General features: G+C 43.0%; 1 protein-coding gene across 2 annotated transcripts in view; it reads right to left on the bottom strand.

Annotated features, from left to right (window-relative positions):
- LOC6040869 (T-box protein H15) overlaps positions 1–24578 on the bottom strand; it is a 46622-nt gene extending 22044 nt beyond the window's left edge. Inside the window, exons 1-3 of one of the 2 annotated variants that reach the window (XM_038255154.1) lie at positions 23723–24578; positions 16002–16180; positions 14902–15032 (exon numbers count right to left, since the gene is read on the bottom strand). In XM_038255154.1, the coding sequence (XP_038111082.1) occupies positions 14902–15032; positions 16002–16180; positions 23723–23987 (575 nt within the window). In that variant the 5' untranslated portion in view covers positions 23988–24578. The remainder of the gene's footprint in view (positions 1–14901; positions 15033–16001; positions 16181–23722) is intronic. The other variant, XM_038255155.1, reaches the window with a different exon arrangement.
- Positions 24579–27192: the final 2614 nt, after the last annotated feature.

Here is a 27192-nt window from a genome sequence, read left to right as displayed (position 1 = left end):
TGCCGCTTGCTCAACGATCCACCAACTACAAATCGTTATTTCATTTCTACTGGTTTTTAAAGATTATGGCCCCGTAAAACGTGCACGTACCATCTCCCGAACGAGTTACGCTCGCTGCGCAAGATCAATGACCCACGAAACGTCAGAAAGTATAAAAAAGAGCAACCCACATTGTTGCTACACCGTTTATGGAACCCCCTTCCTCCGTCGGATTAGAAGGGTTACGGAGCTAATTTAGACCGACTCCAATTTCTCACCTCATTCACCACGGCGCTGGCAACACGGCCGCGGCTCAACCCCTGTGACAGCTGGTTTTAATTTCGCCCGCGTTCTAGTTCGGCCATTACGGCGCTCAATTTCCTTCTCGTTTATTGAACGATTATTGCTCCCCTGAGCTCGCTCGCTCGAATTACATCCTGATTGAAATGTTTCACATTGTACCAGTGAATTCATTTTCGATTTGCTCGCGGCCGCGCGCCAACGAGATATCAATAATTTATTTTAATAACAATCATTAAGTCATGTTTTAAAATGGGATTGTTCTGCTGTGCGATGCTAGCGTCGCCATGCGGCGAACGCCGCTGACAGGTCGCTCCGCTAATTGTTTCAATCATAATTGTCGATGCGTTGCCGTCGACACATTTTTATGCATGCAGAAATGTAATTGAAAATTACCGTCCGGGCCAATTTTCGACGATGTTGGAGCACCTGCGTTTTTTTTGCGTTCGAAATAAGCGTGTAGCGTCTGTTTTCGCTCATTGTTCTGTCGGGTGCAAATTGGGGTTTATCTTGCCGATCGGGACTACCTGTCAGAAATGTCCGACAACGTGATGGTTGGTAATTTTTTAGTTTGAACATTTTGGGTGGTCTATTTTTCTTCAAATTTGCTTTTTGCACTAAAATGTGGGTAGATGATTAGAGAATGTCAACAATCACCATCTGATTTTGCATCTTTTTTTGAAATTGACTTCTGTCAAAGTGACAGTTCCGAGGGGTCAACCACCGCTGCGATTTCGCAGAAAAAAAACCCCAAACAATCCGCGAACCCTCATCAATCATTTCCAGAACTCATGTCGGCCGGTTGTTAGCCTAATCAAACGGACAGGTTTCGTGGAAAACACGAGCAAAAATTCAATTTTGCCCCCACCGATTGGCGTACCCCTCGCGCAAAGGGCACGCACAGACACCTTGTAAGAATGCATGTAAAGTTGCAACCAAACAGACCCTTCAAAGACCGGAGAGGGAGAGAGCATTTACATTTATTGCCCGATGGCCGGCCGCGATAACGATCTTGAGCACCCCCCGTTCGTTTCCACAGCTCGGACCGCTCCGACTGCTTTGTATATTTTATTGCAGCGCTCGACTTCTTCGTCGTAGTCGGGCTTCTGCGGTGAGTAACTCGGAACGAAGCAGGGAATTAGCAGACGACGACGACGACTACGAGAGATATTTTAATACGAAACAAATTTTTTACGATATCGACCCGGTCAGCTGCACGACCACCACTTCTTCCTTGAGGTGTGTGTTTTACGACTTCTGTGGCGAGCTGGGTACAAGGTACTTACCGATACGAGTCGATAAGATAACTGGGGCTTCCAGGGAACGTGCCAGATAGTGTAATGGCACGATTAAGGATCGCCAGGTTACCTGGAGCAGTGCTTTCCAGCAGCACGTCTAGTCATGAATGAAACCTCCGTAGACTTTGGCCACGCGGAGGTGGGATCTGTTGTGGCAACCTCCATTCAGCAGCCACTTAATGATAGTGATTTGCATATTTATCGCCGTTTTCGATTGTAGACCTCGCACCTTCCATCTACGGTGAACGCTCCGGCTACCTCGTGAAGCTGCTGCTTCCGCTCCGATAGAAGTGCTAGAGCTATCGGAGCGCGTGGGTGGTCCCGTCCACATGTGAAATTCCTCAACCGGCGGTATTGTGCACGGTCATGTTTCTGCCAGGGTTGCCAGACCGCAGCTGGTCACGAACGCCAGCTTCCTCCGCCGACCTGGCAACCCTGTCGAGAGTCCCGCAGATAAGCTGTTCCGGCTCTCGTTAGAAGAATCGAAAGAAAAATCGCCGTTTGACAGTTTGAAAGGACTCCGCCACACATCTGCGTGACGGCTTTCAATGGGACGACGAGAAAAACGACCTCTTAACAACATGTTTGTTAATTCTGGCAACCACCGGCACCACCGAAGTGGTGGAAGTGACACACGAAAAAGAAGTGTGAAGCGACTTCAGAGAGAGAGGATAAAAAGGTCACACGTCGTTTGGAGGGAAATTTATGACGCTAAATAGATTCCAACGCGGGTGCATTTTTCATCCGCGATCGCGGTTGGATTAACTTGCTCCCGGGAATCGAGCGCGTTGAATAGCGTGTCTAATGACCACTCTGGCGGACAGTAGCAAACTCGATGCAAGCAGGCATCTGTTTGTGCAATTTAGTGTGAATTACCGGGAAATGACTGTGTGCAGAACCTGTGGATTAGCCGGTTTGGATAAGGTTTGCTGGATGAGTGCGTTTTGAACTGCTGCCTCATTACCAGGAATAACATGGATTGTTGGATGGTCAACGTTGTGAAACGTTAGCTAGAGTTAGTAAAGCAATGTGCTTTTTTATTTCATTTTGACATCTGTCACAAAACTTCGCTTCAGTCTAAAAAACAAACAGGTGACGTGCCCCTCGGAATTAACAAATATTGCAGATCCAATTCTTTTTTGTTTGTGTGACAGTTAGCATCAACCACCTAAAAACTAGTAGTGACGTGCCCCTCGAAAATTTCCCACACACCGGGTGGGTTTTGTTTGTACACAAACCAATATTGTGCATCTGAGTCTTGTTTACAAACATTGCAATTCCAGTGCTGCCAAATTGCCAGTTTTCGTTGAACTGTTGTTGTGATATCATTTGTTATTGCAAATTGTTTATTTTTATTAAATTTTCCAAAGAAAGTGTTCAAAAGTCATAACATGACAAATTTAGGTCAACGAGGGGCTCGTCAATCTATCATTGGCATAAATTTCTATTGAAAAAGAACTTTTTGCAAAACAATGACTATCACAACTGTCAAACATTTAATGTAAACAAATGTGAATCGAGGGGTACGCCGCAATGATTGTCAAGAGGCGTGTTACTTTAAATTGTTAAAAGTTTTCGTGTTTTAATGTAAAGTAACATTTAGAAAGAATTTTTGCGTTCTATGGATAAAGTTCACAAATTTCACAAAATTTAACAAAAAAAAAACTCAGACAACCCATCGTAATTTGTTCCAGAAGTGACTCCCCCTCTTAAGCCATGTTCGCCGCGCGGGAAACACGCCATTTCAATTCCAAACAAGCCATTCTCACAATCACACAAATAACTTCATCAACTCGCTTCCCAGCCCGGCTCAACCACACCTTAGCTAGCTACTTCTGCTAAGTAGCACCAGGCGGAAAATTGAAATGTGATTCTGCAGCACCAATCTCGTAAATCATTTCCACCCCGGAGAGGGGTCCACCCCCTTCCCACATTTCGTGGAAACTTGAGAAAAATTAGCTTGCTCTTTTTTGGGAAACTTTTTATTTTTAAAGGCAACAAGCAGAAGAAACACATCGTCTGCATTAATTACAACAGTTTTAAAGCCAGCTAGCCAAGTTTTGTTTAAGGTATAAATTTGGGGCTGGTTCCTGCTTGTTCCAAACTTGGGTTCCGCTCGATGGCACTCGGCATATTGAATTAAATTAAACCACGAAAGAGACGAAACTAGCACCCCGCGGAACAAGCAGCGGTAAAAATTGAAATAAATAATTATAATCAGCGAGTTGAAGCGAAAAAGCAACGAAAACGAAGACCTCCACAACGTCAAGAGGTCATCAGCGCTGAAAAGAAAATGGAGGCGATGACATTTAAAATGCACCCCTCGCGCCACCCACACGAAACCCCCTCGCTTGATCACGGGGGTGTCCAGTCCCCATTATAGATTACGATGGCCATACCTATCGTGGTGCAGCGATCTGAAGCGTTGACTTGTCGGGCTGGTCTGATTAAAGCGACGCGATATAGCTGTAAATGGGGGGTCATTTGGAGAGGGGCGGGGGAGGCACTTGGGTGGTCACCTTTTAACGTGGTGGAAATGTGCCGAAAGTGGGCAAATTAGCGACGGGGAGCCGCGCGCGGATTTATGAGGAATGATTTGAACTTTTTACTTGCGGGCTAACGACTCGAAACCTGCGAATGTCAGCGGTAATTTGGGTCGTAAACTAGCTAGAAATGTACCGAATGGTACGGGGTTTTGAAAGATGTTTAAATGCGCAGAATATGGCCGGAGATTTCAACGGGCGAATACTGCAGTGCAAGCGACGAACCGAGCTCTCGTTGAAGGAAATTACGATTTGAAGCATAATTCGACCTAAATTTGCCTGTAAACAAATAAAAATCGGTTTATGGATACCCCAAACTCAAGTCATTACAGCCTATTAGGCTAATGCGAAAAACCAGGTATGATTCACTGCCACAAGTCAGCACTCCCTCCATAAAGACAGCTCCTAATCTTCGGCAGCCCGTCAAAAAATCATCCAAATCATTAGCAACAATTTCCCGCGGCATTATTTATGGGTAGTTTGTCCGTCCCCACAACTCGCACCCAAGGTAGCAACTTTTCCATCACACTCGCAAATTCACAATTAGAACATTATCGTTATTTATCGCACATAATCACCTCGCGACGATAAAATTGTCAGCGCCCTCGGGCGCCACAAAAAAACTTCCTGAAAGGTCGTCAAGTTGCACGTGTGTGTGACTGTGTGGAATGACTAAATCCAAACAATCCGGCCACCAACGACGACGACGCGGTAGTCAATTTGGCGACATGCAATTCGATCATTAGCAAGGTTGAGCCCGTTTCAAGGCAGGGGTTGCACCTGTTTTTGCTACGTCTCAGGTCATCAATCTACACGACTGTCATAATCAGGTTGCGAGGGTGGGAGACAATTGGTGCGATTTCGAGTTTTTAGTTTTGGCGAAACATGACTTTCTCGCTGTCGTTAATGCGACGTTTCTTTGTGAACTCGGCCAATATCGAGCGGGACTCAGCCTTTGACGTTGAACAAGTTTGGATTGCAAAGTTGGAGGTTAACTGAAGATCTGGAACCATTCAGGTCATCAGTCTAACCCGTAGATTTGGAGACTGACGCCGAAGATCTCCATAAAAAGCAAGAAATTCGAACCGTTCTACCGGACAACCGTTCGTCAACACCTATACGCTTTCCGTTCGCACCTCTTTCCCATGGGCGACGACGCCAACGCCTAGCTCACCGACGAAGGTTCCCTGACAACGACTAATTACGTGAGAACGACCCCAGCGATCTTTCATCGGCCCGTTCGATTTCAACACGTCGTAAAATCTCCGAAAAAAACGTTCGGTACCCACCAATCATAACCCACATCACACACTCGACATTGTTTCGTGTTCTGGGTGGTACAACCGACAGGTTCCGGAGAGCGCAATTTTCGAACCTTCTAATTTTGACTAATTTCTTCAGTGGTGCCGGGCGATCGCCATGACCCTGACTGCTGAAGGTCGGTTGCGTGTGGTCACCACTTGTTCTGCACACGATGTTCCGAAACTCCGTGATAAATTTGAGCACACATTTCTTCTCGCCATCCCAAGAAGAGCAGGCAGAACAGGCACAGCTCTTTGAGGTATAATTCCATATTTTTACGGCTATCCGTTTTGGGACTCTCGGAGCTTCTCGGCAGGTTTCCTCGCCATTGTGTGTCCAGCTTCCCTCCAGGGTGCGGGCACGCACCTCGGGAGACCGAGAGGAGTCTTCCCGTTTGTTGTGTGCAGTGAGAACAGCCCCTCGAGAGGTGACAATATTTATGTTTGCGGCAGGGTTGCCAGTTTTGTAGTTTTTAAACTACCTTGGAATCTCCCAAGAATGTTCTCAAAATAACTTTGAAAATTTTAGTTACAATTTAAGTCCAGTGATCTGGCAACCCTGCCAGTCGCATCCCGCAGTCTGGCTACCACCCGCCGGGTGTCAAGGTGTTTGTTGTAGCAATAAAAATCGTTCCACAAATGGTCCACAGTCCCCGGCTATTGTCCTCAAAAACGGTGTGTGGTGGCCCAAGTGCGGGAAATCGACACGGTCGACAAAAAATAAATAATAATTAATTGAAAAATTCCAAAATCTCCACGATAATACGATTACAAACGATTTTTTCAACCCCCTTCATCCACTTCTCAAACATTCGGGGGCAAGTTCAGCAGATCTCCCGTAAGCCACCTCGCCGAGTCGGGTCGACGACGTGGTGGTTTCCTGCTCGCGGAGCAAAACAAATGACTGCAGTTATTCTTGTATTTGTATATTTATATTGAAATGTCAAAATAATCATTTTTCTTGTTGCCCTCCGTTGCGGGATCGACGGCTGGCGAAGATCTTCGGCGAGAACCTGGCCCGGCTCGGCTTAAGTATATGTTTATTTATGGTGAGAATACACCTCTTCACATGATTGTGTAATTAATCTAATCCCTGGTCGCGAGAGGACGAGGTTTTGTTGGTGGTGGTTTGACGACACGCGTGCTGTTGAAGGGATCTCCCCCGGAGGTTGTCGTGGGAAATGGCCTGAAGGTACCCACGGAGGGCTTTCTGAACAGGTTGTTGAGAGTTTATGGTATTGGTTGATATACAATGTTATGGGACTTTTTGTTCAGTTTTTTTCTAAAATTAAAAGTACTTGATTCTTATCTTTATCAAGTTAAGATAGATCTAGGAAGTGTGACCAAGTTGCCAGAAGAATTTTTGTTTTAAATTGCAATGTAATATCCTACAAAATTTAGATGCCATTTCAATCAAAACTTACAGTATCAGGTCAAAAAAAATCCTCAAAACTAGTTAAGTAGCAACATCTCACAGTAGGGTTGCCAGATCACGAGTTCAAAATTAATTTTAAAAAGTCAATCTAACGATTTACATCAAAAGTCATTTTCATTAGAATAAACAACAGTTTAATTTGATAAATCCCTCTAAAATTGCAATATTTCATGACAAGGTTGCCAGTTCATGGTTAATCCAAAAAGTCTTTAAAAACAATCTAACGATTTACATCTGGAGTCATTTTCACCAAAATAACAACACTTGAATTTAATATATCTCTCTAAAATTGCGATATTTCATGACAAGGTTACCAGATCAACAAGTTCACGGTTTGTTAGATAAGTCTTCCAAAATAATCTATCCATTTATATCTGAAGTCATTTTTATTCAAATAAGCAACACTGAAATTTGACAAATCCATCTAAAATTTCGACATTTCATGACAAGGTTGCCAGACCAACAAGTTCACTATCAATCAGAAAAGTCTTCCAAAACAATCTAACGATTTACATTCGAAGTCATTTTGATCAAAATAAATATCAATTGAATTTGACAAATTCGTCTTAACTTGCGATATTTCATGACTGGGTTGCCAGATATGCAATGTTTATTTCTATAAAAAAAATCAAATTTTCAGAAGTAATTTCATCAGATTTGGGCTAAGTAGTCATAATTTTGAGCAAGGTTACCAGATCTTCGATTTTTTAAAAATATTTTCAAAGAAGTACTTGAAACATATCAGGCGCCATCCACAAATGACGTAGTAATTGGTTAAATATTTGTTTTTAAATTAAAAAAGTTGCCAAAATCAATAAAACATCCATCAGCCATCCCACCGTCGTGTCCAACATTTCAATTAGCATAATGTCAACGCTTCTTCAACGCGCGCGCTCGTGTGTGACACGCCTGAAATCGGAAACCATCCGGCCACCTTGCGCCAACTCGGCCCACCTCCCGGAACATTCCACGGCGCGCGGTCGCCGCATCAGGCCAAAATAATCTCAATTAATTAAATTAAGATAAAGGCCCCTCGGTGGACCCCTCGCGCCTGACGAGCTGACCCGGGGGGACCATAAATCGTCGTCGTTTTCGGTAAGCAAACACCGCCGAGTCCGAGACTCGACACAAATCCTAATAAAATCAGTTGGATTAGATCATAAAACTCCGGTCGGATATTGATCCCTCGCGCGCTCGTTGCGATGACAATCTGTTGTCCCCGTCGGTTGAATAGGTCTAATTTATGGGTTTTGTCGGTGCTCTGACAGCGAGCCGAGGGGTCCCGTGATTGGAATTTAATTGTGCCAAGAAGCGGCTAATAATAATCGCATTCGGTTTGTGTTGGGAAAAAAACCCGGACGAGGATGATTGACAGATTAGTGCGCCCAAGAATGGAAGCATAATAGCGCAACTGTCAGGTTGAATAGTTATCGTCCGTTTTTTTTTTTCTTCAAGGGGATGCGGGAAGACCGCACCAGCTGACGAGGGGTACCATTTTTCTCACCTTTCTAATGTTTCACGGGGCTTTTGTTTTGGCGTGGTAGCGCCGCGCCGCCAACAATTGGCCCGTTTCTCACATCTCACCTCAAATTAAGGCACTTATCGATTTGACACTTTGACTTATTCAATTTAATTCAATTTTCGCACCGTGCGACTCTTCTTCTTTTATTTTGCCCCGTGACGTGGTCGTCGTCCAAGACGACTCCTCCGAGGAGGACGACGACGGTGATTGTTTTGTGGCCGTAAACAATCGCGCACCTTGGGTGGGATTCCGGAATGCACTGTCAGTTCAAGTTTGCGCGCGATTTGCGGTGCGGTTTGCCGTTTTGACAGTTGGCGTAATTGAAAAAGTTCCGCTGATGGTCGCGCAGGTCGTCGTGGGATGGTGGAATTTGGGTGGGTTAAACTGCGGAGTTGGTCTTTTGAAGGGAGGAGTGATGTTTGTAAGCGTTTCAAAAACATTTACTGAAGTGGTAGTTCACCACTTCTTCATGAACTCGATCAATATTGAGACCAAGTGATGTTTTTGCCTGTAACATAACTAAACTAGCTTATCTGGAGTCCCTGCCATGATTTAGACACGTGGGGACATCAAACCGATTCATAATTGTGGCTACAACCTTTCAAATCTGCAGATTCGATGATCATAGCCGTTGTAGCCGATGTATTGACTCAAATCGATGTCCCCGTGAGCTCAAATCATCATAACCAGCACAAATCTAGTTATTCCAACTTGATCGCACCCCGTGCATCAACTCTGGTAGACATAGCTCCAATTATTGAAGTCATGTTACTACATCTAGGCCTTTTACCACCCAACAAGCCCAGCTCGAGGTGACCTCTCCGCAGGCAATCGCTCGCACGTGTCCGCGCGACCCACTTTTGACAGCTGATTGACAAATCAGCTGAGGGTCTCGTAGAGGCCGCGTAACTCCACGCCACCAATCGTTATGAATGGACACCCCAAACGTGTCCAGCGAATTTCCTCCAAATCAATTCGATAGCCCAGGCTGACCTACAACCTACCGGTTCAGCTGGGTTGATTGAGTTATGATTCATCGCGGGCGAGCGAGTTGGGAATGTGCGATCGCGCTAAACGGTCCAGCCGCGGATTATGACAGACGTTTAGAGTAAAACATTTCACATTATCGATACACAAGTAGTAAATTATGCAAATGAGAGGCGAGCAGGCGATAGGGGATCAGCTGCTCGACGCGATGGCACGCGGAGTTCGTCCGGAGACTTGGGAAAGCTTCACAAGTGAAGAAGACCCGTCTTTGTCATTTTGGTTGTTTTGGCGAAGTACTAACTAAGCTGGATCCAAACCTTTAAAACTTATCCACCATACTACGTTTAGAAGATCATACCATGCTCTAAGACATGTTTAACCCGAGCCACTCCAACATGATCCAGCAGTCCCCGGGGCCATAAATTACGGCACGACCTATGAAACTGTCAATACCTCTCGCTGGATGTGGCCACACAACGGAACAAAGCTGCAACAAGACCTTCTTTTTCTCTGTGTACGTCCCAGAGCGGCAAGAAAACTGTCACGCAACCCCTTGGACGACCCCCTGCTGCGCCGAAGGAGGATGACCAGTTCGGGGTCGGGGCTTTATAGTCCCTAAACACACAAACACATGATGCCGGGGGTCGTCCCGGAGAGTGGTTGTCCATTCAAGAACCGAGAGTCCTGCGGGGCATTGTGTCCCGTCGCGTTCACTTTTCGTGACAACATCCACCCAGCTGCATGTGTGTTTGGTCGTCCACAGCAGGGGGGCAGCTCGCTAGAAACACAACCTAGACCCGCGGGCAGCAGGTTGTGTTTGTAGTCGTGTGCAATTATTTATCGATGCGATATCAATTTGGTCGCTTGCGGGCGGTTCGTCACTTACCGGCCTACGCACACGACCGCGGTGTTGAAAGTCTCAACCGTCGCGACGAAGAAGTGGTTTCGTTCCAAAAACCGCACTAAGCCGCCATTTTTACGGTGTTGAATGCCAGCGCGGCTTAGGGCGGGCTAACCTCACTCGACGCCCGCTAGTGACAACCGGCTCTGGATTAAGTCGCCCCGAAACGGGTCCGGCCAAGGTGCCCGACTCGAGTGTGGTTAATACTTTTATCGCTTTATTGACCGCTGTGGCCACCGCCGAATCCGAATCTCCGGACACCTTCCCAAATCCCATTCAATAAAGCGATAAAGCGATAATTCTGCCACGGTAGTGGTCGACGGTCTTTAAGACCCCCTGAAGAAGGAAGAGCTTAAAGCGCGCGAACTCGCGCGCTCGAGGTGTCCAAATTTCGGGATCGATTATGATCGATCGTAAAAATTCAATTCATATTCCTAAAAGCGTTGGAACCTCTTCAGAAGATCCATTCATGAGCGAAGGTGTCACACTCTGGAGTCCCTTTCTCCCGCGCGGGATCCCATAAATAAAGAAACCGGCCGGGCGCGATGAGAAACGGTCCGGAAACTGTTCGGAGAATTTTTATTGCGCTCAATTGAATAAATTATGGGCGATGGGAAATGTTAATGAATTCATTTCTTGAGGGACCTTGCGTTTTCTGGTGCAGCACACTGGTGGTCTAAATGGCTCAATTTTTAATGCTCGCGGGACAGCTGCCGCGTAGAATTGTGGGGTTGTCCTGCAAGAGTTGTTGCGCCAAGTTTACGACCCGCGTTCGACGGCGTTGTCTGGCTGAAAAGTGCTGCTGCTAATTGTGCAATAATTGTATTAAAATTCAATGGCTCAATAACCTAGAGGTGCTCTCTGGTTGTAACGATATCGATCGACAATGTAACACATTTTAGATGCGGTTAAGCCAAATTTACGATATGATATGAAACAGGTTCTGGGCTGGACTGTAATCTATTTTGAAGGTGATAGTACAAGTTTTCCATTACTTTAAACAATATTTACGATACGATATGGAACGTGTAATGGGACGCAATGTAATCCTTTTCCAAGGTAACAAGTTATTCCGTTAATTAAATTAAAACTTAACGAGTTGGAAAACAAAGAAAAGCAATTTTGGTGTTTTCAAACATACCTTTTGTTGCCTCATGATAATAAGCGATAATGCGATAATGCAATAACATGAAAGTAGCACATTTTTTAGCTAAAGAAACATGCAGAACACATGCCAATTCATTTACACCCGAACCTGTATCAACGCTGTAAAAGATCTTTCACTAGAGGGCTAACTTGTCTCACAAGAAAACTTAGCGAAAATATACTCCTATAACATGAAAAAACCTAAATCTAGCAAGAACATGGCTAAATCTATCCGTTTTGGATGCAAGTGCCTTTCCTTGTATGAAACTTGCCACTCAGAACAAAAGGGCTAACCCGTCGCAAGAAATTTGCCCAGCAATGTGACGTGCTCAACTTGAATTGCCAAAGACAATCTCTTCACAATTTTATACACGCAAAAAAATATTTTGTAGGATCAGCCTGTACGAGGTTTGATTCAACAAATTTTTTGTTGAATATAATCAACGCCGATTTTGGGTTGAAACAAACCTTGATTTTCTCAATTCCACAAAAATCTTTTGTTGTTTTGAAAAAGTTGCTTTGACGTTTAGCGTTGATTCAACAAAAATCTTGATTTTCGAATCAACAAAACGTTTTGTTGATTCAAATAAGCCTTATTTTTCTGCGTGTAGGTATACGGTCAACGACCTACAGTAATTAAGCTAGGCGACTAGTTTTAGATTGAAGAGACCATTTTTCCAGAGTAGAATTTAAATATGTTCAGAGACTGTACTTGTTAGGGCTAACACGCCTCACTGCAAAATCTTCAAACAAGTAATCTAAGATGTCATAAACAATCCTCCGATAATTTATGTACTCTTCCCTACCAAAAACCCTACTCTAATCTTGTCCCTAATAATGAATAATAACACCAAACCCATTCCGGATCACGTAAAGACCCACAACCTTGAGCCCATTAACGGGCCGAGGTCCCGAAACGAAACGATCGAGTGCCATAAATTTCGCCAGCTGCCAAACCTAACGCATTCAATTTTCCAGTTTATTACCAAAAGTCGAGCCGCCTAATTAGACCCCGGGCCAAGACGTTTTGCCGTATTGATTTTGACAGCTGTTTGTTTACACAAGCGTCTTTGTGCCCTTCTGCAATGCTCTCGTTAATTAAACGCCCTTCTTTCAAAGTGAGCTAAGGGAAGGCGCAAAAGTCACCGCAACCTCAAGATTAAGAAGGGAGGGGGAATTGAAAGAAAAAAAACACGAAAATGATTTATTTATGCGGTTCTCTTGTAGCAGAACTTCCAGGTAGAGAAGTAGGTACAACAAGCTTCCTATTTACGTTTCTCACACACAATCGTTGGAAAAGGGGCTAAACAGGAACCTCAATCACGTGGCTTCTTTTTCTAGGCGGCGGTGTCACTCTTCAAGGAAGAAGACAAAGTGTCGGCTGCCAACCGCAGCGAAGAAAAACACTTCTTTTAATTTTCCATTCAATTTTTGACAGTTGTTGTGGCAGAGCGGGGCGTTACCCGGGTTTTAGAGAGACCCTTGAGAATTGTTCCATCTGACGGCGCGGGGCTCAAAAGGTTGTAATTTCGTGGTGATTTCGTGCCATGCAAGTTTCATGACGGAAGGGTTTAATTTTTTTCTGGGAGAAACGAAACGAAACACGCCATAATTGGTGACATTTCCGATCAAAGATGGCGGCCAACCGAACCCTTTCGCTTTCGATCGATTTAGAGCGCGACAATTTGGAGTTCGTGACGGGGTTTAATTGTAACACTGTTCAAACGTGACACGAAATCGGTGCGGCATCGTCGTTTGACAGGGGCCGGGGAGGGGTGCGCCACCACCAACACCATAAAATGCATCAAAACGATGGACGACGTAATTTAAACTGACAAACGACATGCCGGATTTATGAACGCGCAGCGTGAATGTTCTGAAAAAAAGTGGAACATTTATGGGCGCGCGCTAGGGTCGTACGTGCGAGCGCCCCCGTTTGACAGCTTCGGGTGGTCGCCATCTTTTTTTTTGCTCGCTCGGTCGCGCGTACACAAACACATGTGTCCAAATTCCCACACCGACGACACACCGCCGAAATCGAACTAAAACAAATAATTGAAAATCAAGCCGTGCGCGCGCTCAGGAACAAGGTATTAAATTTTAAAATTGAAAATAAATTTCCTTTCGACGTGGCTTGTTTTTGACGGGGGTCCAGTTCCGGGGAAAATTTCCGCCTTACGCGGCGGTCATAAATTTTCCCAAGTCCGGCTCGCTGGTAGGCGACATCCCCAGCAGGGTCGGGCCAATGTGGGAAAACAATAAAACAAGCGCTAAATGGGTTGTCATTTGTTAGTCTTTTGGACGATGTGTGTTTTTGTCGGAGCGCTGGACGTTTCCAAAGGAGTAGGACATGTTGGGGTTGCTGGTAGCCCGGCCAATTTGGTCGTTTCTATGACCGGAATTGACAAAGTCATGAAATTTCAAAAACTGTTTCACCAATTTTGAAGTCTTCTTCAGGGATTGTACATAAAGCAACCTAACCTCAAACAGTCTCGTCATCCCCGGAGCAAAACCCGCACACCGATGAGAACCCATCAAAGTTGCACCAAATGAAGCACTTCTTAACTCGTCATCTTCATCGGTCAGGCAAATTAATCGCCATTACCTGGAAGATTAAGTCCCGGCTCTTTATACAGATCATTGAAAGCGCCCCTCAAGTGGCCATAAGGGAACCTCTCTTGCAAGAAGGGGTAAAAACCAACCCAAGCCAATTGATTTCCCTGCCCACTTCGCCCGAACAACAGACAAAAAAGCGGTCAGCTTTTTCCTCTATTGAAGCGCCCCTCGATCGTGCAATCGATCGGTTAATTGTTCGGCGCCCCCCTCTGAAACAGGGGGGCCGCGGGGCTAATAGACACGGGCTACCGCCCCCAAACCGCGACCGTGCGCCGTGCGATGACAGCTACACGTTCAATAATAGCTGCCAACTTCTTTCTCCTTTGATGATCTGACCTACCCCCCTCGATCGACATCGATCGCGGATGATGGCTCAATTTTTTTCGCTGAATCACGTGGGAAGCTGCTGGCCCCGCGCAAGAATCGATCGATGTCGCACGGGACCTCCGTGAAGGCTTTCTGTTGCAAGAGGAAGGGGGCTAACCTCACCGCAATTTAGACGAAAATTATACACTGACTAATGTCTTCTAATTTATAATCCCACACTGGCGGAGCCGGTAATAGTTGTATTTTGTCTAAGATATTTATCTGTGCGCTCATTATCTGGTCCTTCTTCGCTTCTTTCTCCCGTCCGGCGACCCCTCGAAACTTCAGTGGCATAATTTATGGACGGAGCGCACCCGAAAAATGAGCAAGGGAAAGACCCCGAGTGAAACGCATGATAAATTCCCGCACTAATCCCTCTGGAAATGCCCGCCGAAGATGACACTCGAAAGTGTCTCCCGTAGATCGATAGGGATCTCCGGCGAAGTGTTGCGTTTGACACGAGCGACCGGCGTCACGCCCCCTGGTTGAACTGAAGTTCGAACTTACCGTCCCGTTTTGGTGATGATCATCTCGGTGCCAAGCTCGTTGAACTTGTCCCACAGCTCCTTGGTTTCGAGGTGGCACTGTACGGGCCGCAGATCGTCCGAGTTGCACGAGCCCTGGATCTGCGGTCGTTTCTGGTGGGGAGGAGGAACATGAGGGAAATTAGTTGTTGATCAGTTGTTTTTGGGAGATAAGAATTTGGGATCGTTAATGAATAATTAGCATATCAATTAAATGATAAGATAATACAGGACATGAGGGCTGTGAAGTAGATGTATGTTTTTATGACTACGACTACAGCTTCTTGAGTTTGATAACTTCGACTTTGACCCCTACTTTAAGTCTGACATCGATTTCGACTAAAGATCTTCATAAAGACTTGACCGAATTTCAAATTCGTGAAAATTAAGGAGATATCAGACTACGACAAACAGTCTAACAAAGTCACACCCTTTGACAGATTGACAGTTTGTCTACATTGCTTTGCCATAGTCTAATATCTCCTTTAGTCGACTCCGACTTCAGCCATTTATTCACGACTCCTCAAAGAGTTTTTGCTTCACAACTACTACTCAAGGAGTTTCTAGACTATGACAAATAAACAAACTCGCACTTTTTCGAGTTTGACAGCTTGCAAAACTCGCAAATTTGTTTGCGGAAAACTCGCAAACCAAGCAAAATGTAGGCAGGTTGCAAATGCAGGCAAACTGTCAAACTGTCAAAAATTCGAGTTTTTTGTTAATTTGTTTATTTGTCATAGTCTAATAACTCCTGCAGACTCCAGGTACATTAGTTGTTCGTTAAAAGTAAGATTTTTAACTGAAATATGTTCTTTCTTAGTCAAACGTCAAAAACAATAACAAAACAAAAATATCGAGGACGAGGGGTCAGCGGATGCAAAAATCAGTATTAGCAAATTAATATTCCTGTTTATATATATTTTTTTTTTTGCAAATTCTCTCTTGATTTGAATTAAAATCGAGAAATCTTTAGTGTTGACAATCCACTCGTAAATTTTCGAACATGACAGTTACCTAATAAGTACTGTACCCAAAAGGTGCGAACTCCACCAACTCCACAGTCATAACCTAATCCAAACTTACCGAGGCTGGTTCCGGCGTGAGCCGCTCCTCGTCGGACACCGAGTTGGGCGTGGCGGTCGCCCGGGAATGTGAGTTCCGGCCGGACCGCGAGGCCGCCTCCTCCGAGTCGGAGCACTCCTCCACGTCAACGTCCACCTCGTCGTCCACCTCGGACAGCCGATCAACCGAGCTGGGGGGTCCTGTTGAAAAGAAGAGCAAAATGGCGGATTAGTTCTATACGCCCTTTTTTTCTCTGGTTGTTGTTGTTGGCGATAACCTTATCTGCTCGACAATTAGCTTATCTACCCTCCCTCTCCGAAGGGCACTCTTCCTTACGCGCAATTAATTTTATTTCAGTATAGAGTAGTGGTGGAGGTGGTGGCGGCCATTACCGCATGTTTAATAAATCAAACAACAAATGCGTATAAATTTATGCCAATTTTCCAACTCCCGCACCCGCGATGCGCCGGCAGTGTTCCGTTCCGAGCGAACGGGTTGAGTTAGTTGGTTGGTTTAATTAAATTTACATGTAAATTAGGCGTGAAACAATTATAATGTTGGAAAGATGCGGTGAAAAAAGGTGTTCGAAGAAACCGCGCGGCTGGCAACAACCTCGAAACGTCAAACCGAATTAAGGTTATGTAAACAGCGTTAACAAGCTCGGCCCCAAGGGGCCGAAACCGTTTGGCCACCATATGGGTTTGAGAAAAACCAACATCCAGCCGCTTCAGCTTCCCTCCCGACCAAAAAGGGCGAGAAAATCGAGCAAATTAGAGCCCTTGCGGTTTCCGCTGGCAACCCTGCCAGGTTGAATCCGCGCCATCTGACGCGCATCATCGCCGTCCTAATTTGAATAAAAACAAACCTCTTCCTTCGGGAACCACCACCTAATGTCCCTGCGATACCCGTGGTAATTATAGAGTTCCCGGGAGTTCCGAGCGGACCAGATGGTCCTGGCAAAATCGGGATCGCGCGCGCTGATGGATTGCACCTCATCAGGAAGTGTTGCCGGCCGTCTAATGGGGAAATAATTGAGGATTTCTCGGGGAAGATACGTGCGCGCGTGTGTCCGTAAAACCCCGCTCGAAACCATGCTCTGACGGAACACCACCGGCGAAGAATTCACTTTAGTGCAGTGCGCTAGTGCTTCCCATTTTTTTTTTGCAGGGAAGGAAACAGCTGTAGGAGTTTCTTCGGACAAGGAAGGAAGCGAATGCTAATGAATTTAGACAACTGCAGCCAACATCAGCACTTTAGATCGGTTGGCGATTAGGAGTGCGGACCGGGTGTTGCGCGAGGGAATTAGTCAAAAATCATCAAAAGTGAAAAATTTAGAGACCAGTTGGTTTAGGACTGATGTCCGAGGAAATTGCGGTTGGCCGGAACTGTGGAATTTTTAATTTTTTAAATATCACCTTCAAAAGTGAGGGCAAATGTATTGCGATTGCTCTCGATGAGCACTCACTGAGAGAGAACATGAAAAGTGAGATTTCCTCTCTTTGCATTTCAAGCAAATAAACGTCAAAAATAATAACAATCCAAAATTAACGAGGGGTATTTGGATGTAAATTTTTGATTTTTGGATTTAATTTTAACTGTTTATGATTCAATCCATAGTATCTAAACATTTTTTTTAAATAACAAAATTGTGCATCGATAGACCCCTCGTCCGTTTTCAGTCAGTACAATTAATCCGCCTTCTGTCAAAGTGTTGGCAGTTGGCACGCTCAATGACGAAACTATTTTACATTTTTCAATCCCGTCAAATCCGTGTTATTAAATTCATCCAATTAGATTTTTTGCAATACCCCCCGCAATCCATTTGACATCCCCTCGTCCCCTTTGCCCCAATCGCACCTAATTGCGAATAATTGCTATAATTTCCACTAACAGACTCACGCGCACACAAACTCCTCAGCAATGACCGCCAAAGGCGTAGGCGTGCCCCCGCCGCCCTCTTTCAGGACCCTCACTTCACCACAAATCAATTCCGCCAGCACTTCGGTAGCAACTCCAAGTGTGTGTGTCCCCTTGGGGGACCCCCCGCGCGTGTTACGCGCGTCCAGTGCTGCCAGCGATTTTGACATCTAGTCAATCGTAAGGTTAGGGTGGTTCACCGGTGTTGAAAAGAATATTGTCGGCGCCGCCGCGCGTTGATTAGAGGTTTGAGGTTCAAGAAGTTTGCGCTAGTGGCCGCTAGGGGGAATTCCGAGGGGTCGCGCGTAATGTAATTGAATTGGCGTCGGGTTGGAGACCAACTCAATTGGGGCGCCCGCCACCTAATGATGGTGATAATCTGTTGAATTAATTTATACAGCGTTCGATTGTGTGTGCCACTGGGATTAACACGTGGCGCGAGAGACCCCTCGCGAATATCTCGTTTACCTCGTGTGTGGAAATGACCCACAAGTTACGCGCGGGTCGTAAAGACTAATTACTGCCACACACAAAACCTTCCTAAATCAACTCGACGCTCAAGTCTCAGTTCGCTAATCAACAAACAATGAGGTACTTCTTCTTATAACCCACCTGCTTGAAGAAGAACGCCCCCTTAAGATGAAAATGATAACTAATTAAGACCACGATTTGAGCGCGATAGCGCTAAATCATCTCCGAGAAAACTCCCAGCTTCTAGAGGTGACACAGCAACGACGAGGGGTCCACCAAATTTTCCGAAGACTTCAAAGCGAGCAAGCGACGAACCCTCAATTAATTTGCACGCAAGTTGCTCGACTCTCTTTTTACTGCCGCAGCAGTATTGGTGGTGCTCTTGCAAATGTGTGAACTCCCATTCGACGAGGGGTCCACCGTTCGTTGGTTCGCGTAAGTGGTGTTAACAATTCGCAAGTGAAGAAAATTGCGTGTGCGTGTTTGTCGAAAGTACTTTTTTCTTCTGTGAGTAATCTTTGAAAAAGGGGAGCAAAACAATGCACTTTTTCGGAGTAAGCCGTTTTCGAATATTCGCTCCGTTCGGCCTCAAGTGAGCGCGCCGACGGGTGCTAATCATTTTCGCCCGTTGCGTTGAACTTGATGGGAAATGATTGCCAGTCGGCACAATTACCCTTTGAGGTAAGGTGTTGGAAGTTTGGTAAACGCACACGGTAATGGTAATGATATGACTGCGAGTTCTTTTTTTGGGGGGGCATCATTTGCGTGCCTTCATTCGGTTTCGAATGTTTTGGTGTTTTTGTTTTTGGTAGTTTGTAACATTTTTTGTATGAATTCAATGATTTGAATTATAAAAAAATCAATAGTAATGATTTTCGATCCTTTCTTTGATAAAAAATTGATGTTAGGAACTTTTTAAATTTTATAATCAAAATAAACGTATTAATGGCAATTTCAACTCAATAAAAGCTCCAACAAGAAACGACGACTGCTCTTCAGTTACGAAAGCCAATTCACGCACTTAAGTGCCTTTTTGTGTACCATCTCTGTTTTCCACCCCCGACCAATCATTGCCAAGTTTGCAAAACCCACAAATAACTCACAAAGCTATTTTCCCTATTTACTGTACCAACAAATAGAAGCAAAAAAAAAGTTCAACAATTTCTACAGAAGCTCCCCCATTTCTACGTGCGTGTCTCTTTCCCACCTCCAAATTCCAACGCCCTCCCACCAGCAATGGGGGAGGCGGGTGGGCGGCCCACCCATTGCGGTCGGGGGTGGGCACTTTTCAAAGGAAGCCGCGCTGACAGTGTGCGTGTTCGCAGTGCAAAACTTAATAAAGCGAAAAGGATGATTGTGGTGCTCGCGTCGAGTCTGATTTGTTATTTTTTTTTGTTTTGTTCCCTCCGTGTCTGTTGCTTCCAGTTGCAGTTGCTGCAACGGTGCGTTTTCCAACTGTTTTGAATAAAATTCAGCGGAAAAGAGGGGGGAAAAACTACGCGTTGCGTTACACACACCTCAAGTACGAACGCGTGATTTACGACTTTTGTGTGTGGACCTTTTCTAATAAAGTGTTGAAAATCAATGCTAAACTTAAATTGAATTCAGCCCACCCAAACCACCCCAACCACCCACCAGTGCTGATGGTGGATCAACAAATCAAGTAGCTAAACAATGTTGCACCCAGCATGGCCGGACGGACTCAGGGGTGGGTGATGCAATACTCCTAGACTAGACTGCAGACCTCCAGTGGAAGTATGGGGAAGTTATTGCAGTTGATGATTAACATCATCGCGGCAATTATTCCAGTCGCTGGTTTGGCAGTTGCTTATTATTTTATTTTTTTTGTGTTTGATACCACGAGCGTTTTTCTAGGATTTTATTGAGCTGAGTGAACATCTAGAACTGGTTCTGTTCTAGACTTGGGGTCGCCGTACTCAGGGAGGTTAAGGAAACCGTTAACTTTTAGCAGATCATTATGCTGCAATTATGTATTGCACTTTATTGCACAAAAAATGGAGATAAAACGGAAACCCACAGACCTTGGCCGTCTCTGTTGCTAAATTATTTAAATTAAGCAGTTCTAATGCAGAACACAGTCCAGACTCGATTATTACAAGGCCTTTGTAAATATTCACTTCGGATAAACGAATCAAGAAGTTTTTTTCTTTCTTATCTTAATTTTGGTTTTATAGCTTAAGTATGACCCCTTAACAACTCTAACTTGATTTGAAATTTTTAGATCGAGATGGCGCTTAAGTAATATTGAGAAAAAACATTTTGTAATTCAATCGACAATCAACGGTTCAAACTGGACAAAACTGAAATACAAAAAAAAAACATTTGAAATCAATTGAACTCATAAGCAGGGAGGATTGATTAGTCCAAGTTTAGATTAAACTAGCATGTTGAAGTACTGTTAGAAGAAAATCCTTTGAGTTAAATAACGTTAAACATTTGATTTTTTTAAATTTATTAATAATTAATACAATTTGCATTTGTTCATTTAAAAACTCAGTTCTATCTAAATATTTCCTTTGAAAATACGAATTATTTTAATTTAAACGAATATGATCAGCTTCAGGGTGGCCATTGAAGACATTTAATTTTACAAATAGCTCTTAAAAGTTTGATCCTTTAAAATTGCGCAGATCTCGAAGTGCCAATAGAATGTAGAAATACTTCAATTTATAAGTGTGTTTGTTTTTGTTTTTCATTCTTATTCAGAAAGTTATTTATTTTATTTTACTACTTTAGTCCTGGAAAAATACAAACTGCTAACTACTAAACATATTACAAATGTAATTTTCTAATTTCTTATGAAAAAACCAAGAGCAAAAATTAGATGGGAAATGTTATTCAATTCAATGTTTTTAAGCATTAGGTAACCTTTCAATTTGACTTAGGGTAATTCTCTACCAACTCACACGAAATCGGGAAAAGTTGCCCCGACCCCTCTCCGATTTGCGTGAAACTTTGCCGTAAGGGGTAACTTTTGTCCCTGAACACGAATCCGAGGTCCGTTTTTTGATATCTCGTGACGGAGGGGCGGTACGACCCCTTCCATTTTTGAACATGCGAAAAAGAGGTGTTTTTCAATAATTTGCAGCCTGAAACGGTGATGAGATATAAATTTGGTGTCAAAGGGACTTTTATGTAAAATTAGACGCCCGATTTGATGGCGAACTCAGAATTCCGAAAAAAACGTATTTTTCATCGAAAAAAACACTAAAAAAGTTTTAAAAATTCTCCCATTTTCCGTTACTCGACTGTAAAAAATTTTGGAGCATGTCATTTTATGGGAAATTTAATGTACTTTTCGAATCTACATTGACCCAGAAGGGTCATTTTTTAATTTAAAACAAAAATTTTCATTTTAAAATTTCGTGTTTTTCCTAACTTTACAGGGAATTTTTTTAGAGTGTAATAGACCCTTAATCTTTTGCGTTTATAAGCAAAGTAACGTCGTTTTTTAAGATACCGCAGATATGTGTTATACTGTTATACTTGCCAAACAGCGTGAGCCATTTTGCAAAAATGTCCACAGATCGATCTGAAAATTTGAAAATTTAGCCAATTCTATGCAAAATAACAACATTACAAAGGAGATTCAAATTTGAAGTAAAGACATGGCCTACTTATCATCATACATAACTGTGCCGAAAAGTTCATTTAATCACGCATTTCAGTGCTGAAAAGATCAATTTTTCAGAACTTGTATGGAAAAATAAATATGTACGACACTGTTTTTAATTTGGAGTTGACCAAACACACGGACGCCAAACTTTAGTGGGAAAACTTAATAATCATATTCAATTGTGTTTTTTTTTCGGAATTGCCAAAAAATTGAAAAAATCAAATTGCAAAACTATTTTTTTGAGTCAAATGTACGACTGGTGCTGGCAAATCACTATTTTTACCACTTATTGCAAAAACCACATTTGAGTATTCAATTACCAAACAAAATGAGAGTCTTTGCGGGTCCAAACATAACTTTGATGAAATTTTCAGCAAAATTGGTTCAGGTTTGGTATTTTTTTTAGAACAAAGCGATAATTGTAAGTGATTTCCAAGCTTAGCATTAAATTCACTTTCAAAAAGGACAATTTTATTAAATAACATTTAAAAACCTGCCCAGATTTTATTGAAATTGTAACTTAAAAAGCTTTAAGTGACCTTTTTCTGTATAATTGAATCACCCTAATGTTTGCAGGAAAGCAATGTAACACACATGGGAAAATATAACCTTAGAAGTTTACAATCGATAGCTATAGATTTTTTATTCAATAAATCAAAGTTTGTTAACTTATCAAAACTGAGTTCTATTGGTAAAATAAGCCACACTTTTGGATTTTTTTAATACCCAGTTGGCAAAACTATTCTATGTATTGAGATTTTATTTTGAAAAAAAAAAATCATAGAAAAACTACTCAAACTTAAAGATTTTTTGAGATTAAATCAGAAGAGACATAATCTTTAAAAAAATATGCTGTAAATCTCATTTGTTCAAAAATACTTTTAGCGTACCAGATAATACAAATATCAGGTAAAATATCGACTAAATGAGTTGATATTTTTATGTAATTTATGTTGAGTTATTGACAGTTAATTGCCGTGTTTTACCAAAACTTTAGAAATTTTGCGTAAACTGATAGGAATACATCTTACGAAGAATTTATTTAAATTTTCAATTAAATTTGGGTTCTTCTTAACCATGATAAGATTCAAATTAAAAAAAAAAAACAAATTCAAAATATATGTTAAAACAAATTGGGAAATTTTATTTGTTTATTTTTCAAAATGATTTCTAGAAATATATCATAGGTGTTTCTTCAAAACATGTTAAATACACAACTTAAGGAAATAATCTATTTTTTTTTAAATTTGAAATGCAGCTCAACAAGTCTCAATTAATCTTTAAAATCATAAATTTCTGTTTTGCAAAAACAAATTCAACAAGTAATAGAAGTTTGTACTTTTAGATCGTTCTAAATAACGTGCATTAATTAGTGACTTATTGGAAAAAATATATGTTAAGGAATAATCACAACACATTTAAATAAATAAGATTATAGTGTTGATCGTATAAACTATTGAATCATATGACTCAAATCCAATAGTTTATAGATCGATATAGTAAGAATTTGCAGCTTAAAGAAAGCAATTGAACTGTGTTTTCAATTCTAATATAAATTTATATTTATCACCATAGTTTAAATACTACACTGATTATTCTAGTAAATACTATAAACTGACTCATCATTTCTGTTCCTTACAAACTAATCCTTACAGTTCATTTCCTTCCAACCCAGACTTAACATCTAATTAATAAAGGAATCCGAAAACAAACTTGCCACTTACGAAAACTGCTTCCAGAGGGCTCCGGCTTGCGGAACCCTCCCGCAGTGCCATGATTGCCGCGATCGAAAAGTCCGTCGCGCCTTTGGCCGCCGTCAGGGCAGCCGCGGCCGCCGCTTGCAGGGCCGCCGCCGACGCGGCCACATTCCGATGGTTCACCATCGGTCCACCCATCTGCCCCACCAGTCCCATGGAGTTGGTGGGTCCGCCGACTCCACCTCCGCCGCCGTTATTGTTATTGTTCTGTGTGTCCAGCAGCATCCTTTCGTGCTGTGCCAGCTGCTTCCGGTGGTGAGCTTCCGCCGCCGCTGTAATAGCCGCTACCGTTGCCGAACTGCTGCTGGAAGTACCGCTTCCACTTAACTCACTAGAGGATTCACGTTTTCGTTTTATTCTCTCAATTTTGACCAATTTTCGCGCGACCACTGTGGCAACAATGACGACAACCGAACGACGCGAGCCGCGAACAACCGAACCGAACCTGTTCCAGTTTACCGACGGGTCTCTGCTTTTCTCACTTGAGCTGAAATCGCTGTGTGTTCTTCACTTGACCGAACTTCCGTTTCTAGCGGTCGCTCGACTTTCTTGAGAGAATTGCAATCACACACTCACAAAAAAAGAAAACAATTCGTTTGCTGCTTATTTTTCCTTTTTACAAATTTCTTCTCACACGTCACGACACACGCCGTCAACACCGCAGCCAAAACCCCGAGAGTCAACTGTGTGTACGAGCCTTCAGGCGAACAGTACGAAACTAAACTCGAACCCGGGCTCGAACTGCCTTCCAACTGGTTTTCCGAAACCCTCCTCTCAACGCACTGCACCAACACTCACTTCCTCATAAAAACAAGTTCCAAGTCCACCACTACACCCAAACCCCTCGGAAGATCAAACCAAAGCAAACCATGCGGGAGCCGGTTTGCTGAGCGGCGAATGCAGTGATAATGAAGCAATCCGATGCAAAACACTCACACGAAACAAAAGAAACCCGTTTTGGCCACGCCCCTCCACGGCAACCAGTTGCTTTACCCGCGAGCATGTATGGGTGACGAGAGGTTGCGACTCACTCGCTGCGCCGCGCGCTCACTCTCTTCGCGCTCGCTACCATTTTGTTTTCACGTGCGCTTTGCGCCACTCATTCACCGAGGCAGCTCTCACTGGAACGAAGCTGACCCATCCCACCTCGGCGAGTAAGCGCGTCGGAGTCCCTCCCCAAAATGAGTGACTTGAGGGAGGTGGGGTGAGTGGATCAGTGAAGGAAAAAAACCCCTCTCAATGACGATGGTGACAAGCGAAGAATGAGAAATGAGAGCGGAAAGAAGAAATTATGAGTGGAGACAGTCGTTCGCTCTCTTTTGCGCTGCCTGATTGAACACGTCGTCACTTATTTCGCGGTGGTCGCACTCACTCTTGAGCGTTGATGATGGCGATGATGATGATGAAAAGTGAGCGTGAGGAAATCATCTTGAAACCATCGGGGTGAGTGAGCGCGCGCGAAGGAAGTGATCCATTTCCAGAACTAGGGCTATTTACAGCTTGCGCGTTAGAGATTGGATTTTCTTGGTCTTTTTCTTTAGGGTTTTTTTCTTCTCTGTCTCCTCATACATGTGTGGAAGTGAGAAAGGATCTAAATAAGTTTCCCTCTGTAACGAACCAAGGATAATGAACGTGTCGAGTCGACGAACTGAAGCTGTTTACACGCGGGTAGTATTTTTTTCTGAGCCTTCATTGTTCGTTGACTTCAATGAGGAGGATAATGAGCCTTTGATACATTGGCGAACCAGTTTAGAAGAAGAGATATTGAATGTGTGTAATATGAAATTATCTTTAGTACGTTCTAAGACGGGAGATGATCACTTCGAGTGAGGGTAATAATTTAGAGGAGATCGGAGCAGATGTGCAAAGGATTGTTTAAAGATGCACAATTAAAATGAGAACGATATCAAAGGGGTCAATGTTTATGTTACAATAATACTTGTTATATTGCTATTGGTTGTTTTCTCATAAGAGTTGTTTTCTTAAGATTTTTTTAAGCAAAATGAAAAACCATGCTCTTACATGGCTCTTTAATGCTCCCTCCAAAGTTTGTCCGAATAATTAATAGGGGAAAAAAATTTTTGTTTCAAAAAACTGCAAAATTTCAATGGAAATTTAAGACCAATCAGCTTAAATCAATTTAAAATGCGTTTGCCTGCGTTCAGAATCACTTTTAGCATGATTTAGTTGATTTTAAAATGATTAGGCCGTTGCAAATATTTTTCAAAGTTTGAGTCGAACTCCCCCCCCCCCTTTAAAGTTGGCCTGAATAATTTGGGGGCAAAAATTTTTTTTTCGAAAAACTTCAAAGTTTTAATGAATGTTAAAGTTTAATCAACTGAATACCAGTTAAAATGCATCTTCCCGAGTTCATAGTCATATTTAGTAGGAGTTCAACTCCTTTGAAAATATTTGTACAGTCTCACGAAAAGTTTTTTTTTTCGCGAAAAAAAAATCCGTCAATACCTCGATATTTTTAAAACTAATGATTGGAAAGCAACTGCACGCCTGTAAAATGCATTTTAAAACACTTTGGTCCCTAGCTTCCGTGATATCGCGAGTAAAAAAATATGGGCGAATGAGATGACACTAAGAAGTACTCATTTAAAACAAAACAAACTCAAAAAAAATTTCTTTGCAACGAGCAGTCCGAACAATAATTTATAAAATTTGTAGGGATTTCTTTTCAAAGTATTTCAAAATGTAAAAAAAATATTAAAAAGTAACCTAAAAAATTATTAATTGTAAAAAGGGCCATAATAAAAAAAATTCCAAATTTCTTGCAATTTTAGTGTTGAATTTGGCATATGCACGATATATAATACAAAAATGGTGGTGAATAAAAGCCAGTTTGTTTTTTGAAAGTTAAATAAAACAAAATAGCCCTTGCATGGAAACAATCGCTCAAAGTTCAATCCCAACGTTTGACACTTTCTCACCATTTCATCTTTTTTCCTAACCAGGATTCATCGTTTTGCAACATTGATTGAAGGTATCGAAACATTGGTTCCCTCTCAGAAAAGGGAAGCCCTTTTCCATCCTCAACTTCACAATCTCCCCCTTCTCAAACGTCCCACATTTATCACATCGATGCTCCACAAACTGTGAAGCAACTTTCGCGCCTCCACCGAAACTGCCAGCGCGTCCTACTGGGCGTGAACGTGCGAGTTTCAACAAAATTGGATGGCGAGAAAATTTCACCCCCGCTGGCGAAAAACGTGACGTTCCCGAGAGTTCGACACCATCGTTTGCCTACATCCAGGGGGAGAGAAGAAGGACACATGAGATCGCGCCGGAACCGATACTCAAATAAATGCTTCGAAATTTATGTTTTGATTAATTTGCATACATAAATTAATATATCGTAATAAGTCATTGTGCGGGGCGAACTTTCTGGAGGGTTGCGGGTGGTTTATGCGTCGAGTGGGTG

The sequence above is a fragment of the Culex quinquefasciatus genome, chromosome 2 (assembly GCF_015732765.1).
Source record: "Culex quinquefasciatus strain JHB chromosome 2, VPISU_Cqui_1.0_pri_paternal, whole genome shotgun sequence".
NCBI lineage: Eukaryota > Metazoa > Arthropoda > Insecta > Diptera > Culicidae > Culex > Culex quinquefasciatus.
Note: the sequence above shows the minus strand (reverse complement) of the source record. Positions and strands in the feature narration are given on the sequence as shown.